This window comes from Staurois parvus, unplaced genomic scaffold, assembly GCF_062004578.1.
Source record: "Staurois parvus isolate SC_StPar_1 unplaced genomic scaffold, SC_StPar_1.0 ptg001313l, whole genome shotgun sequence".
Lineage (NCBI taxonomy): Eukaryota > Metazoa > Chordata > Amphibia > Anura > Ranidae > Staurois > Staurois parvus.
The window spans coordinates 303,467-319,902 of NW_028319109.1; the positions used below are offsets into that span (position 1 = coordinate 303,467).

The 16,436-nt window shown below is 43.4% G+C and overlaps 1 protein-coding gene across 3 annotated transcripts in view; it reads left to right on the forward strand.

Annotated features, from left to right (window-relative positions):
* The window catches only part of CCDC40 (coiled-coil domain 40 molecular ruler complex subunit), a 571,335-nt gene that overhangs the window by 187,438 nt on the left and 367,461 nt on the right, over window positions 1-16,436 (forward strand). For all 3 annotated transcript variants that reach the window (XM_089661107.1, XM_089661108.1, XM_089661105.1), the window contains exons 6-9: window positions 7,126-7,283; window positions 7,867-7,989; window positions 8,077-8,198; window positions 14,941-15,184. In XM_089661107.1, coding sequence (XP_089517233.1) covers window positions 7,126-7,283; window positions 7,867-7,989; window positions 8,077-8,198; window positions 14,941-15,184 — 647 coding nt within the window. The remainder of the gene's footprint in view (window positions 1-7,125; window positions 7,284-7,866; window positions 7,990-8,076; window positions 8,199-14,940; window positions 15,185-16,436) is intronic.

Consider the following 16,436-nt stretch of genomic DNA (forward strand, 5'->3'; position numbering starts at 1 on the left):
TTTCATATGTCATCTACTTTACTTCTAATATTGATGCCATATTTCTATACATCCATAAATGTAATATACAGGTAATGTGTCCTGAAAGATCTGTGTACACAATATATGTGTGTATTATATATACAGTCAGGTCCATAAATATTGGGACATCGACACAATTCTAACATTTTTGGCTCTATACACCACCACAATGGATTTGAAATGAAATGAACAAGATTTGCTTTAACTGCAGACTGTCAGCTTTAATTTGAGGGTATTTACATCCAAGTGAACGGTGTAGGAATTACAACAGTTTGCATATGTGCCTCCCACTTGTTAAGGGAGCAAACGTAATGGGACAGAATAATAATCATAAGTCAAACTTTCACTTTTTAATACTTGGTTGCAAATCCTTTGCAGTCAATTACAGCCTGAAGTCTGGAACGCATAGACATCACCAGACGCTGGGTTTCATCCCTGGTGATGCTCTGCCAGGCCTCTACTGCAACTGTCTTCAGTTCCTGCTTGTTCTTGGGGCATTTTCCCTTCAGTTTTGTCTTCAGCAAGTGAAATGCATGCTCAATCGGATTCAGGTCAGGTGATTGAGTTGGCCATTGCATAACATTCCACTTCTTTCCCTTAAAAAACTCTTTGGTTGCTTTTGCAGTATGCTTTGGGTCATTGTCCATCTGCACTGTGAAGCGGCGTCCAATGAGTTCTGAAGCATTTGGCTGAATATGAGCAGATAATATTGCCCGGAACACTTCAGAATTCATCCTGCTGCTTTTGTCAGCAGTCACATCATCAATAAATACAAGAGAACCAGTTCCATTGGCAGCCATACATGCCCACGCCATGCACTACCACCACCATGCTTCACTGATGAGGTGGTATGCTTAGGATCATGAGCAGTTCCTTTCCTTCTCCATACTCTTCTCTTCCCATCACTCTGGTACAAGTTGATCTTGGTCCCATCTGTCCATAGGATGTTCCAGAACTGTGAAGGCTTTTTTAGATGTCGTTTGGCAAACTCTAATCTGGCCTTCTTGTTTTTGAGGCTTACCAATGGTTTACATCTTGTGGTGAACCCTCTGTATTCACTCTGGTGAGGTCTTCTCTTGATTGTTGACTTTGACACACATACACCTACCTCCTGGAGAGTGTTCTTGATTTGGCCAACTGTTGTGAAGGGTGTTTTCTCCACCAGGGAAAGAATTCTTCGGTCATCCTCCACAGTTGTTTTCCGTGGTCTTCCGAGTCTTTTGGTGTTGCTGAGCTCACCGGTGCGTTCCTTCTTTTTAAGAATGTTCCAAACAGTTGTTTTGGCCACGCCTAATGTTTTTGCTATCTCTCTGATGGGTTTGTTTTGTTTTTTCAGCCTAATGATGGCTTGCTTCACTGATAGTGACAGCTCTTTGGATCTCAGATTGAGAGTTGACAGAAACACATTCCAAATGCAAATAGCACACTTGAAATGAACTCTGGACCTTTTATCTGCTCATTGTAATTGGGATAATGAGGGAATAACACACACCTGGCCATGGAACAGCTGAGAAGCCAATTGTCCCATTACTTTTGGTCCCTTAACAAGTGGGAGGCACATATGCAAACTGTTGTAATTCCTACACCGTTCCCCTGATTTGGATGTCAATACCCTCAAATTAAAACTGACAGTCTGCAGTTAAAGCACATCTTGTTCATTTCATTTTAAATCCATTGTTGTGGTGTATAGAGCCAAAAATGTTAGAATTGTGTCGATGTCCCAATATTTATGGACCTGACTGTATATATATATATATGTGTATATATATATATTGTGGCAGTGCGGTATCCTGCCACGGTGGAAATCACGGTGATGACCCAGGATTCTCATCCATACAGGTTGAGGGGCTCCAGGCAGTTCTCATAATGCAGAGGAAACTGGTTTATTGGTTTCCTCTTTGGTTTGTAAAGCCTGTTTTGGGACCTGTAGCCTGGAGATTTCTAAGAGATTTGGGAGGAATGAAATCTCCAGTCCTGGGTCCATGTTTTGAGAGCAGCCAGCACGCTGATTGCACAGGTGTGTGCAGGCCTTTTTGTGGAGGCCAGGCCATTATTTTGGGCTCCACCCCGGCAGACAGGAGTCAGGAGGGCTTCACCCTGGCAGAGAGGAGTTCTCTGCCTTGGAGTCAGGAGGGCTTCACCTAAGAGAGGTGGAAGCCAGACTAGCTGTATGCTAGAGGTTCGCTGTGTGCCAAAACAACCTTTTGGAAGGAGTCTGTAGGAGACAGACATAAACGGTATACCGGAGAGATCCAGAGGGCTGAAATTTGTTGCATTTGTGTGATGGTGGATGCCCCTGCATGGGAAGCATTTTGGTTATTGAACTTTCTTTCAAATAAAATTGGGCAAAAAGGCCCTTAAAAAGAAGCGAGTTGCTGTGTGCGTTAAAAAAAGCTTTACCATCTGAAGCGAGTTCTCACTATATATATATATATATATATATATATATATATTCTCCTATATACATCTCCTTAGTGTTCTATATGCCTAATATTTCTTACAATCGGTCAATGATCTCTAAACGAAACGTATCCTGGGGCGGACATTTTCCATAACAGGGCCAGCCTTTCTCGCATAGTGTTTCTAACCTTTTAGAACTGAGTTTCAGTTTGCAGGTTTTGCAAAACCCACTCCTGAAATTACTGATCATGTACTCTAAGGCACTCCAAAGGGGTCTGGACTGACTGATTACCACCCATATTGTTTCCTTAGAGACACCAAGACAGACAGGGGTAGGAAATTGGATTGAAGGTCTGGTAAGGGGTCCAGAACCTTTGACACAAAAGGGTTAAAAGAAAAACGCTTCCCCTTATTGGTGACTCGGTACAGAATGATAATCAGCCCTGGTACCAAGAACTGCACCTACACAGGGTCAACTCTGGCTTCGCTGCTGAACAACGTCTCATTCACTCACATACACACCAGACTTTCCAACCCAAAATTACTGACTACCTGGAGGTATGGCCCAAGGATGCACAATCATCCAATTCAAGAGCACCTCGGGAGGTGATCAAGCTCCCCTGCTCTCGAATACCGTCGAGAGGTCCTGACTGACTGTTATAACCCAAAAGGCAAAGATCTCACCTGTTCCTGATGTGTGAAGCTTCAATAGTTAGCAGTTGGTTCCCCAGTCCGGGTTCTTTGGACTCCAGTAGGTCGATCCCCGGAGCAGGCGACTAGGGTATCATGAAATTTCCCAGACAAATGTCCAGTGGCATCTGAAACAACACAGAGATCCCAGGGCACAGTTCCGGACCGATCCCTGCGGGTCAGGGTGGGAAAACCACCTGTCTCGGTAGTTACACCTGGTTTCCCAGCCAACACACCAAAAATGTTGTAGAAATTTTGGCAAACCAGAGGAAACTCTAGACATGGACTTGAGGAATACAAATTATTTATTAAAAACAGCGCTGTTTTGACCCAGCAGAAGGCCCATGCGCTCTCATCTACTAAGTGAATTGCATACCCTTCTTACAAGTGTATATACTAGCGATTATGTCACAAAGCATATATTTTCCTCTTGACATTTCTTGTAACTGTGAAAAGCTACATACAGGATATTTGTGGTTTCTGCTCAGACTGTCACCTGCTAAATTAGAACAACCAGGAAATGTGGGGGTAGGAGTCAGAGCTTAGCTCAACTCTGCAAGCTAAAACCTTACATATTTAAAGGGAACTCTGCACTAGCTGGGTGCTACCACATTGGTTCATATTAAAGGGGAACTCTGCCATTACTGCCTCATTACCACCCTTGTGGAGCATTCCCTTTTAACCATCGGAATTGTTACACTGTGAGTGATCTCACACCAATGGCTATCCTGTTGGTCTGTCTAATCCAGCGGTTCTCAACCTGGGGGTCGCGACCCCTTTGGGGGTCGAACGACCATTTCACAGGGGTCGCCTAAGACCATCGGAAAACACATATTTCCGATGGTCTTAGGAACCGAGACACCGCTCCTCTGTCCCAGGCGATGTGTGGGTGGGATGATATGCTGCCCCTGTCACCTGGCCACACCTCCGGGATCACTTAACAGCTCTGCCTCCTCACCGCTGATTGGCCACCGGAACTGTAGCTCAGGAGAGGCACACAGGCGGCCAATCACCGGCGAGGAGGTGGAGCTTGGAGAGGAGGAGCCGAGCGGCAGCGCGCGTAGATCAAAGAAGATCGAGGGAGCTGCAGGAGCGAGTGAAGAGAGAGGCCAGAGAAGGAAGACAGCTGACAGGTAAGTGCAAATTTTGCTGCTGCAGCCAGGTATGCAGGCTGTAGATGGGAGAGGGAGAGAGCCCAGGCTGGAGCAGGAGTCAGTAAGGTAAGTATCATCAGTACAAGGTGTCAGTGGGAGGGATAGTGCCCCATCATTTGTCACTAATACCAACGATGGGGCACTATTCCTCCCCCCACTGACGCCAATGATGGGGCACTATTCCTCCCACTGATGCCAATGATTGTACACTATTCCTCCCACTGACGACAATGATGGGGCACTATTCCTCCCACTGACGCCAATGATTGGGCACTATTCCTCCCACTGATGCCAATGATTGTACACTATTCCTCCCACTGATACCAATGATGGGGCACTATTCCCCCCACTGACACCAATGATGGGGCACTATTCCTCCCACTGACACCAATGATGGGGCACTATTCCTCCCACTGACACCAATGATGGGGCACTATTCCTCCCACTGACACCAATGATGGGGCACTATTCCTCCCACTGACACCAATGATGGGGCAGTATTCCTCCCACTGACACCAATGATGGGACACTATTCCCCCCACTGACACCAATGATGGAGCACTATTCCTCCCACTGACACCAATGATGGAGCACTATTCCTCCCACTGATACCAATGATGGGGCACTATTCCTCCCACTGACACCAATGATGGGGCACTATTCCTTCCACTGATACCAATGATGGGGCACTATTCCTCCCACTGATACCAATGATGGGGCACTATTCCTCCCACTGATACCAATGATGGGGCACTATTCCTTCCACTGATACCAATGATGAGGCATTATTCCTCCCAATGACACACACAATAGGGCACTATTCCTCCCACTGACACCCACAATGTGGCACTATTCCTCCCACTGACACCCACGATGGGGCACTATTCCTCCCACTGACACCAATGATGGGGCACTATTCCTCCCACTGGCACCAATGATGGGGCACTATTCCCCCCACTGACACCAATGATGGGGCACTATTCCTCCCACTGACACCCACAATGTGGCACTATTCCTCCCACTGACACCCACAATGGGGCACTATTCCTCCCAATGACACCAATGATGGGGCACTATTCCTCCCACTGACACCAATGATGGGGCACTATTCCCCCCACTGACACCAATGATGGGGCACTATTTCCCCCACTGACACCAATGATGGGGCACTATTCCTCCCACTGATACCAATGATGGGGCACTATTCCTCCCACTGACACCAATGATGGGGCACTATTCCTTCCACTGATACCAATGATGGGGCACTATTCCTTCCACTGATACCAATGATGGGGCACTATTCCCCCCACTGATACCAATGATGGGGCACTATTCCTCCCACTGATACCAATGATGGGGCACTATTCCTCCCACTGATACCAATGATGGGGCACTATTCCTCCCACTGATACCAATGATGGGGCACTATTCCTCCCACTGATACCAATGATGGGGCACTATTCCTCCCACTGATACCAATGATGGGGCACTATTCCTCCCACTGATACCAATGATGGGGCACTATTCCTCCCACTGATACCAATGATGGGACACTATTCCTCCCACTAATGCCAATGATGGGGCACTATTCCTCCCACTGATACCAATGATGGGGCACTATTCCTCCCACTGATACCAATGATGGGGCACTATTCCTCCCACTGATACCAATGATGGGGCACTATTCCTTCCACTGATACCAATGATGGGACACTATTCCTCCCACTGACACCAATGATGGGGCACTATTCCTCCCACTGATACCAACGATAGGACACTATTCATCCCACTGATACCAATGATGGGGCACTATTCCTCCCACTGATACCAATGATGGGACACTATTCATCCCACTGACACCAATGATGGGGCACTATTCCCCCCACTGATACCAACGATGGGACACTATTCATCCCACTGATACCAACGATGGGACACTATTCATCTCACTGACATCAGTGATGGGGCGCTAGTCCTCCCACTGCAAAATTACAGTTATGAAGTAGCAACGAAAATAATTTTATGGTTGGGGGTCACCACAACATGAGGAACTGTATTAAGGGGTCGCGGCATTAGAAAGGTTGAGAACCACTGGTCTAATCAGTCAGCCTATTTTGTTATTATGGCCCTTCCTTTCCTTGAGTTTTTTTTTTGTTGTTGACCATATTTTATTGTTGATGTAATTCTCTTCCTGTTTGGGTAGTGTATTTTACGGATAGTTGGTTGGTCCTCGAGTTTTGCTGACTAGGGCCCAATATTTCTTTAGCTACTAGCAGTGATTTTGTCCTGGTTTGGGACACCAGGTTTTTCCCTGGTGCCCTCTCCTTCATCATGGCAGTTCACCTGTTTTTTACATGGCATTTTCTTCAGTTAGTCTTGATTTGGGCATTGATTCCTTTAGATATTCCGTTGTAGGATGGTCCATAAATCAGTTGGACCAGTTGATTGCTGTTGAGCAGCTTTTGGATGTTTGGACTGTTTCAGAACTCTTGTGTTCCTCAGTGGACAACAATAATAAGTTTTTATACTTTTATACTTACCTTATAATTTTTTTCTTGAAGTCCATTGAAAGACACAGGTCCCACCCCTCTGTGTTTTTGGCCCTGTGTTGCTTGCTCACAAAACATGATGTGTAGAGGAAGGCTTATGCAAGAGCATTTTTTTTGTTTTCTAGAGTTCCACCCTTCTATAACTCGACTGTTTCATAATTCCTGAATTACTGTGTTCCTGAATTGACTTTAAGAAAAAGATTTTACAGTACAGTATATATAGTGGGTCTTTAAAAACAATGAGAATAGCTATATAAATCATACTTTTGTGCCAAACAGGCATTTATTAACCAATCACCCTTCTCCTTTAGTGTCCTCTATGCAAGCAGAAGTAGAAGACTTGGCACTGCGTTTGTTCTACATGAAGACTATGAACCGAGATGTAGCTTTGGACATCTCGGTGATGAAACGTGTCATGCAAAAGACTGAGGCAGAAAGGATTCAAGCAGAGATGGAGAAGAAGAAACAGGTATGGCAGTCCTAAAATGTGTTCTAGGCTTGCAATTGCTTGTTGTGTACCTGCTTGTGTCAACAGGCTTTGGGCTTTACAAAAATAAGGATATAATATTCATGCACTGCCAAAAATAAATGATAAGCTGCTGCAAGCACATAAATGTCTTCCCAGATCAATAAAATTCCCCAAGAACAGTGCTGTGCTGCCCAGGAGGAGCCCCAAAAAAAGTGTAAAAACCCAACAAGTACAATAAAATATGTGAAACGTATATCAGAAATAAAACAGGATCACAATAGCAGTAAACACCTGGTTGAGGTGCGAGGTCTAAGTATTCACCAGAGCTTCTGATGGCGGAGATGGGTTTTTGCTGTGTGTTAGTACCAGGTCCCAGTCATCAGGATTGCAAAACCAAGAGGTGATATGGACGGCAGCAGGGGAGACAAGAGCAAAGATATTGGCTGGAGAAAAGCCCAATGATATGGCAAATAGGAAGTGCAAAGGCATGGCTTCAATAGGAAGTTCATAGGAGGAGCAAGGAGTTCAAGGTTCACTAGAAACTATTTGAAATTTTCTTGACCTTTTCATGTTTCCTTCTTAGGATATGTTTGTGGATCGTCTGACTCGAGAAGTAGACCGGTTGCGAGAGCAGATTTCTCTCTATGAAGCACAGTTTGCTGCTCAAAGAGAAGATACAAAAGCAGCACGAGAAGTAGTGGCAGAGGTAGATTTTTACCCATTTTGAACTTTTGTTACTTTTTATGCCTATGCTTGACAAAACGAAAACACATTATTTTCACTTAATTTATAGGCTAATATGGAAATTGAAGCAATTTGTGTAGAAAAGAAGCAGCTTCTCCAACAGTGGAATAGCAGCTTAATTGGGATGACAAGGAGAGATGAAGCCTATTCTGCCATCCAGGAAGCTCTTAGGTTTGTATGTTAAGACATGTAGAGCTCTGTTACTTACCATTTCATCAGATTTGTGCTGACATAAACTCCTCCCCTTCCTGCTCCTATCCTCACAGTGTTTCAAGTGGTGCAAAAAAGATAAAAGCAAAGCAACATGGCAAGTAGGAATACATGTTTCAGCCCAGGACTTGCACCAGTGCCCACGTCACATTAAACGTTTGTACTTGTGCATGCAACATGCCTCATCTGTCAGGTTATCACTGCACTGTTTTACCTTGATGATTAGGCTATGCAACCCATTCCATACTTGTGTAGGGTTTAGAAAGTGTGTGTGTGATCATTTCTAAGAGAAAAAATAAACCTGAACTCCAGGCAGATATTAGAAGACACAAAGGAATGCCGCTTTATATTAATACAATCTGTGTATTTTTAATGCAAATAGTGTGGAACCCCAATTTGACTTGGTACAAGCTGCTTGCAGAGCTCAGAGTGAAAGCAGTATAGGGACCCAGCTGTTCTGCAGTGCCTGTGTGCTAGCAGGAAGCATGCTATAATAGGAAGAGAGAACACAGTGACAGAGAAATGAGCTGATCAGTCTATTGTTTCTACTTTCACTGTCCAGCCACAGGTTGTGCTGTGTGTGCGTGTGTGTGCATGTAGGTATATGTAATGTACAGCGCTGAGCGAACTATTGGCTCTTTATAAATACTGTATAATAATAATAATATACAGTGGGGATCGAACGTTTGGGCATCCCAGCTACAAATTTGTATTAATGTGCATAAAGAAGCCAAGGAAAGATGGAAAAATCTCCAAAAGGCATCAAATTACAGATTAGACATTCTTATATGTCAACAAAAGTTAGATTTTATTTCCATCATTTACACTTTCAAAATAACAGAAAACAAAAAAATGGCGTCTGCAAAAGTTTGGGCACCCTGCAGAATTTATAGCATGCACTACCCCCTTTGCAAAGCTGAGACCTGCCAGTGTCATGGATTGTTCTCAATCATGGTCTGGGAAGACCAGGTGATGTCAATCTCAAAGGTTTTAAATGCCCAGACTCATCTGAGCTTGCCCCAACAATCAGCACCATGGGTTCTTCTAAGCAGTTGTCTAGAAAACTGAAACTGAAAATAGTTGACGCTCACAAAGCTGAAGAAGGCTATAAGAAGATAGCAAAGCGTTTCCAGATGTCAATATCCTCTGTTCGGAATATAATTAAGAAATGGCAGTCATCAGGAACAGTGGAAGTTAAAGCAAGATCTGGAAGACCAAGAAAATATCAGACAGAACAGCTTGCAGGATTGTGGGAAAAACAATTCAAAACCCACGTTTGACTGCACGATCCCTCCAGAAAGATCTGGCAGACACTGGAGTTGTGGTACACTATTCCACTATAAAGAGATACTTGTACAAATATGGTCTTCATGGAAGAGTCATCAGAAGAAAACCTCTTCTACGTCCTCACCACAAAAATCATCGTTTGAACTTTGCAAATGAACATATAGACAAGCCTGATGCATTTTGGAAACAAGTTCTGTGGACCGATGAGGTTAAAATTGAACTTTTTGGCCGGAATGAGCAAAGTTACGTTTGGAGAAGAAGGGGCACAGAATGTAATGAAAAGAACCTCTGTCCAACTGTTACGCATGCGGTTGGATCAATCATGCTTTGGGGTTGTGTTGCAGCCAGTGGCACAGGGAACATCTCACGAGTAGAAGGAAAAATGGATTCAATAAAATTTCAGCAAATTTTGGATGGTAACTTGTGAAAAAGCTGAAGTTAAAGAGAGGATGGCTTCTACAAATGGATAATGATCCTAAACACACCTCGAAATCCACGGGGGATTACATCAAGAGGCGTAAACTGAAGGTTTTGCCATGGCCTTCACAATCTCCTGACCTCAACATAATTGAAAATCTATGGATAGACCTTAAAAGAGCAGTGCGTGACAGACAGCCCAGAAATCTCAAAGAACTGGAAGACTTTTGTAAGGAAGAATGGGCAAAGATACCTCAAACAAGAATTGAAAGACTCTTGGCTGGCTACAAAATGCGTTTACAAGCTGTGATACTTGCCAAAGGGGGTAGTACAAGATATTAACTCTGCAGGGCGCCCAAACTTTTGCAGACGCCATTTTTTTGTTTTCTGTTATTTTGAAAGTGTAAATGATGGAAATAAAATCTAACTTTTGTTGACATATTATAAGAATGTCTAATCTGTAATTTGATGCCTTTTGGAGATTTTTCCATCTTTCCTTGGCTTCTTTATGCACATTAATACAAATTTTTAGCTGGGGTGCCCAAACTTTCGATCCCCACTGTATATATATATATATATATACACACACACACTATATTGCCAAAAGTATTGGGACAACTCTCCAAATCATTGGATTCAAGTGTTCCAGTCACGTTCATGGCCACAGGTGTATAAAATCAAGCATCTAGGCATGCAGACTGCTTCTTCTGAAAGAATGGGTCGCTCTAAGGAGCTCAGTGAATTCAAGAGTGGTACTGCCTTTGCAATAAGTCCATCCATGAGATCTCCTTGCTACTAACAATTCCACGGTCAACTGTTAGTGGTAGTATAACAAAGTGGAAGCAACTGGGAGCAACAGCAACTCAGCCACAAAATGGTAGGCCACGTAAAATGACAGCGGGGCAGCGCATGCTGAAGCACACAGTGAACAGAAGTCGCCTATTGTCTGCAGAATCAATAGCTAAAGACCTCCAAACTTTGTGTGGCCTTCAGATTAGCACAACAACAGTGCGTTGAGAGCATCATGGAATGGGCTTCCATGGCTGATCAGCTGCATCCAAGCCTTACATCACTAAGTGCAATGCAAAGCATCGGATGCAGTGGTGTTAAGCACATCGCCACTGGAATCTAGAGCAGCGGAGACATGTTCTTTGAAGTAATGAATCATGCTTCTCTGTCATGCAATCTGATGGACATGTCTGGGTTTGGCAGTTGCCAGGAGAACGGTACTTGCCTGACTGCATTGTGCCAAGTGTAAAGTTTGGTGGAGGGGGGATTATTGTGTGGGGTTGTTTTTCAGGGGTTGGACTTGGCCCCTTAGTTCCAGTGAAGGGAACTCTTAAGGCGTCAGCATACCAAGACATTTTGGACAATTTCATGCTCCCAGCTTTGTGGGAACAGTTTGGGGATGGCCCCTTCCTGTTCCAACAGGACTGCACATCAATGCACAAAGCAAGGTCCATAAAGACATGGATGAGCGAGTTTGAGGTGGAAGAACTTGACTGGCCTGCACAGAGTCCTGACCTCAACACGACAGAACACCTTTGGAATGAATTAGAGCAGAGACTGCAAGGCAGACCTTCTCATCTGACATCAGTGCCTTACCTCACAAATGCGCTTCTGGAAGAATGGTCAAACATTCCCACAGACACTCCTAAACCTTGTGGACAGCCTTCCCAGAAGAGTTGAAGCTGTTATAGCTGCAATGGGTGGGCCAACTCAATATTGAACCTGACGGACTAAGACTGGGATGCCATTGTAGTTCATGTGCATGTAAAGGCAGGCATCCCAATACTTATGGCAATATTGTGTGTGCGTGTGTATACATTTTACATGGCCTACCACTTTGTGGCTGAGTTGCTGTTGTTCCCAGTTGCTTCCACTTTGTTATAATACCACTAACAGCTGAATGTGGAATATTTAGTAGGAAGGAAATTTCACGGATGGACTTATTGCACAGGTGGCAACCTATCATGGTACCACATTTGAATTCACTGAGCTCCTGAGAGCGACCCATTATTTCAAAAGCTGATTTCAGTAAATTAATGCAAAAAGTGAAACTCATATAGATTCATTCCACACAAACTGATATATTTCAAGCATTTTTTTCTTTTCATTTTGATGATTATGGCTTACAGCTAGTGAAAACCCAAAATTCAGTAACTCCAAAAATTAGAATATTACATAAGGCCAATAAAAAAAAGGGTTTTGAATACAGAAATGTTGTCTAATGCAGGCCATAGACGGGTTGAACATTGGCCGATTTTTCGAACGATAAATGAAAAATTGGTCGTTCATTCGGCCGACGTTACCACCAAGATTAAATTATAAAGTTCACCCATAACTTCTGTCCCTTGCAGGTCACAGCTCATGTGCAGATTTTTTATCTGCCGATTTGGCCATCATTGCCGGGAAAATTGTCCAAATTGGCTGCGAATTTTCCAACATGACCGATAATCTCAAAGTGCAAAAAACCCGAAAAACGGTTGATCGTTTAACCCACTAACAGTGCGAAAATTGCCCGATTTTTTTTTTTTTTGGCTGAAAAATCGGCCGATTTTCGAACCGTCTACGGCTGGCATTACTGAAAAGTATGTCCATGTACAGTATAGTATGCACTCATTACTTGGTCGGGGCACCTTTTGCATGAATTACTGCATAAATGTGGCGTGGCATGGAGGTGATCAGCCTGTGGCACTGCTGAGGTGTGGCACTGCTGAGGTGTTATCGAAGCCCAAGTTGCTTGATAGCGACCTCCAGCTCATCTGCATTGTTGCGCCTGGAGTCTCTCATCTTCCCCTTGACAATACCCCACAAATTCTCTGTGGGGTTTAGGTCAGGCAAGTTTGCTGGCCAATCAAGTACAGTGATACCATAATCATTAAACCAGGTATAGGTACTTTTGGCAGTGTGGGCAGGTGCCAAGTCCTGCTGGAAAAGGAAATCAGCATCTATATAAAGCTGGTCAGCAGAGGGGAGCATGAAGTGCTGTAGAATTTCCTGGTAGAGGGCTGCGCTGACTTTGGACTTGATAAAACACAGTGGACCAACATCAACAGATGACCTGGCTCCCTAAATCATCACACTGACTAGAAACTGAACACTGGACCTCATGCAACTTGGATTCTGTGCCACAACACTCTTCCTCCACTTGATTTCCACCTTGATTTCCAAATGAAATGCAAAATTTACTTTCATCCGAAAAAAAGACTTTGGACCACTGAGCAACAGTCCAGTCCTTTTTCTCCTTAGCCGAGGTAAGATGCTTCTGACGTTGTCTCTGGTTCAGTAGTGGCTTGACGTAAGGGATGCGACAGTTGTAGCCCATGTCCTGGACACATCTGTGTGGTGGCTCTTGAAGCACTGACACCAGGTGTAGTCCACTCCTTGTGAATCTCCCCAACATTCTTGATGGCCTTTGCTTCACAATCCTCCCAAGGCTGCGGTTATCCCTGTTGCTTGTGCAACTTTTTCTACCAAACTTTTTCCTTCCACTCAACTTTCCATTAATATGCTTGGATACAGCACTCTGTGAACAGCCAGCTTCTTTAGCAATGACCTTTTGTGACTTACCCTCCTTGTGGAGGGTGTCAATGACTGTCTTCTAGACAACTGTCAAGTCAGCAGTCTTCCCCATGATTGTTTAACCTACTGAACCAGACTGGGAGACCATTTAAATGCTCAGGAAACCTTTACAGGTGTTTTGAGTTAATTAGCTGATTAAAGTGTGACACCAGTCAACAATATTGAACTTTTTCACAAAATTCTAATTTTCTGAGATACTGAATTTGGGGTTTTCACTGGCTGTAAGCCTTAACCATCAAAATTAAAAGAAAGACGTGCTAGAAATATATCACTCTGTGTGTAATGAATCTACAGTGTGTGTGTGTGTGTGTGTATATATATATACATATATATATATATATAATATATTTCTATACCTGGCTACAGTAATTTTCTAATTTAAACTTAACAGCCAACAACTAATACTTTAGGAAGAAGGCAGGCAGTGGTTGGCCCCATGTTTCTTTAAAGTGTTACTAAACCCACAACAGTAAAATTAGTCTGTATATGCTCACTGTGGAACCTAGGGGGTCAATCCTCTGAATTGTGTAAAAAGAATGTTTGATCCTGTCTTCTCTGATCCTGCCCTTCTTTTACCCTCCTCAATCTATCTGCTGATTGAACAGAGCCTTGGGGGCAAGCTGCACATGCTCAGCTTGGTGTGTATTGCTTGAGAGGTTTTTTTTTTTTTTTGGTAGAGTGCTTGTCATAAGCACAGGGCCAATTGGCCCTATCCAGACAGAGGGTCAGGGGTCCTGCTGCCTCATAGGACAATCAGTGGTGAATGAAAACTCTTCCTGCAAGCTTTAACCAGTGCTCTGCTGGACACTGATAGAAGTCACAAGACTGCTCTAACTGCTGATGAGAAAAGGTATTTAGCAGTTTATATTTACTAAGATAACTGCATTACCATGTTCTGTGTGCTGTGGGAGACCTGATATAATGAATGCATGGTCCTAGGTTTTGTAAAACTCTATGGATAGGTTTACATTCATTAGTATTTTCAAGTCCTTCTCCAGTTTTGTTTTGCCTAACTGCATTCCACTTAAAGGACTAATTTGCACCAGTTCTGCTATTTTTATCTTGGAACTTCTTTCCTTTGAAGAACTACAGTGGATGAAAAATCTTCAGCATTCAGTCTGGAACTGTTAGATGTCTGCCCCCCTGCTGTTTTCTGTGGTTAAATCCACAAACCCCCAGGAGACATGAACTCAAAATGAACCAGCTACATGCAATCTGATTATACTGCAGCTTACTTCTGACATAGATGTTACTCTCCACAGGCTGCAATGCCAGACAGTGTGTAAAAACAGACATTCATGGGAGAAACACACTTGGCATAATGCTGTTCCCAATCAATTTTTAAAGGTTATTTTATACTTTGCATACTTTTACATTTTGGGAAGTGCAACCTAAGAATGTTATTGTTTTTCAGTCTGGCAGAGCAGGAACTGCGCTCCTTGGACACAGAAATAGAAAGTTATAAGAAATCTGTCACAAAAGAAGAAGAAAGGAATGAGAAGCTGGCCTTTATGATTAACCAGGCAGAGACTGATGCCACCATGAGCAAGAAGCTCATTACTCAGTGTCAAGCAAGACAGGAAGCAATGACAATGGAGTTTAGTACATACATGCGTACATTACAGGAGACTGAGCAAGCTCTGAACAGGGTCATTGCTGTAAGTATTATTATATTATTATATTATACAGTATTTATATAGCGCTAAAAGGTTTGCTCAGTGGAGGACAGAACATGAGACAATACAGTAACAAAACAATACACGAGGGGTTCGAGGGCCCTGCTCTTTCGAGCTTACAATCTAGGAGTGAATACTGATCGAGCACATGGTTTGTTCTGTAGTAAGATTACAAATGCAATAGAGTGACAAACATGAAGGAAAAAAAAAAGTTTAGGGTGACCACTGGCTATTTTACACTGCCATAACCCCCATAAACTATGCCTATAATATGTCAAGCTTTTCAAACTGTTTTGAAGATTATAAAGTACATTTAGTTAAATTAATCTGAGTTTCATAATAACCCACTCAGATTTAGCTGGCTTTTCACATAGGATCCATCCAGCTCCATTCCAGCACCAGTGTACATATGTGGATTTTCTGTGAACTTTCTAAACAGAGGGCCAGTTTGCTATCCTTCAGACTTTAGAGGGGGTGGACTGTGGCCAATGGGAATAGGAAATGTCCTGGGGTCAGTACCAATGTCCCATCATTGGTGTCCATGAGAAGTATAGTGCCCCATTGTTGGTGTCAGTGGGCAGAATAGTGCCCCATCATTGGTGTCAGAGGGTGGAATAGTTCCCCATCATTGGTACCAGTGGGAAGAATAGTGCTCCATCATTGGCATTAGTGGGAGGAATAGTGCCTCGTTGTTGGCATCAGTTGGAAGAATAGTACCCCACTGTTGGTTTCAAATGCAGACATTATGTTAGATTGTTGGTGTCAGTGGCAGGAATTGTGTCCTGTTGTTAATGTCAGTGGGAGGAATAGTGCCCCAAGGGCCAGATAAAGGCAAGTAAAGGGCCACAGTTTGGAGACCACTGACCACTGAGGAAAGTTGGTGTTTGAAACAGGGAGCACTCTGATGTATATTTTCACCAACTTAGAATCAGAGCCCTGCAGAAGTTGGAGCTTCGCCACCAGAATGGGTGTCAGATGAAAAATTCTAGAATTAAAATTAAATCCCAATTCCAATATAAGAGTGGGAAAAGGTTAGAATCTGTCAGGTCTGTATCTCTGCTTGTGTCCACACCAGGGAGATTTTCAATTATTTTTAACTATTGTTTAGGCTAGAGTTGGGCTTTAGTTCATTCCATAAGTGTGTTTTCTCTTTGTGTTACTTTTGAAGAGTGTACATGCTCTATCTGTGTTTTGGTAGTTTGCATAAAGCGAGGAAGAGTTAAAAATCAGATCT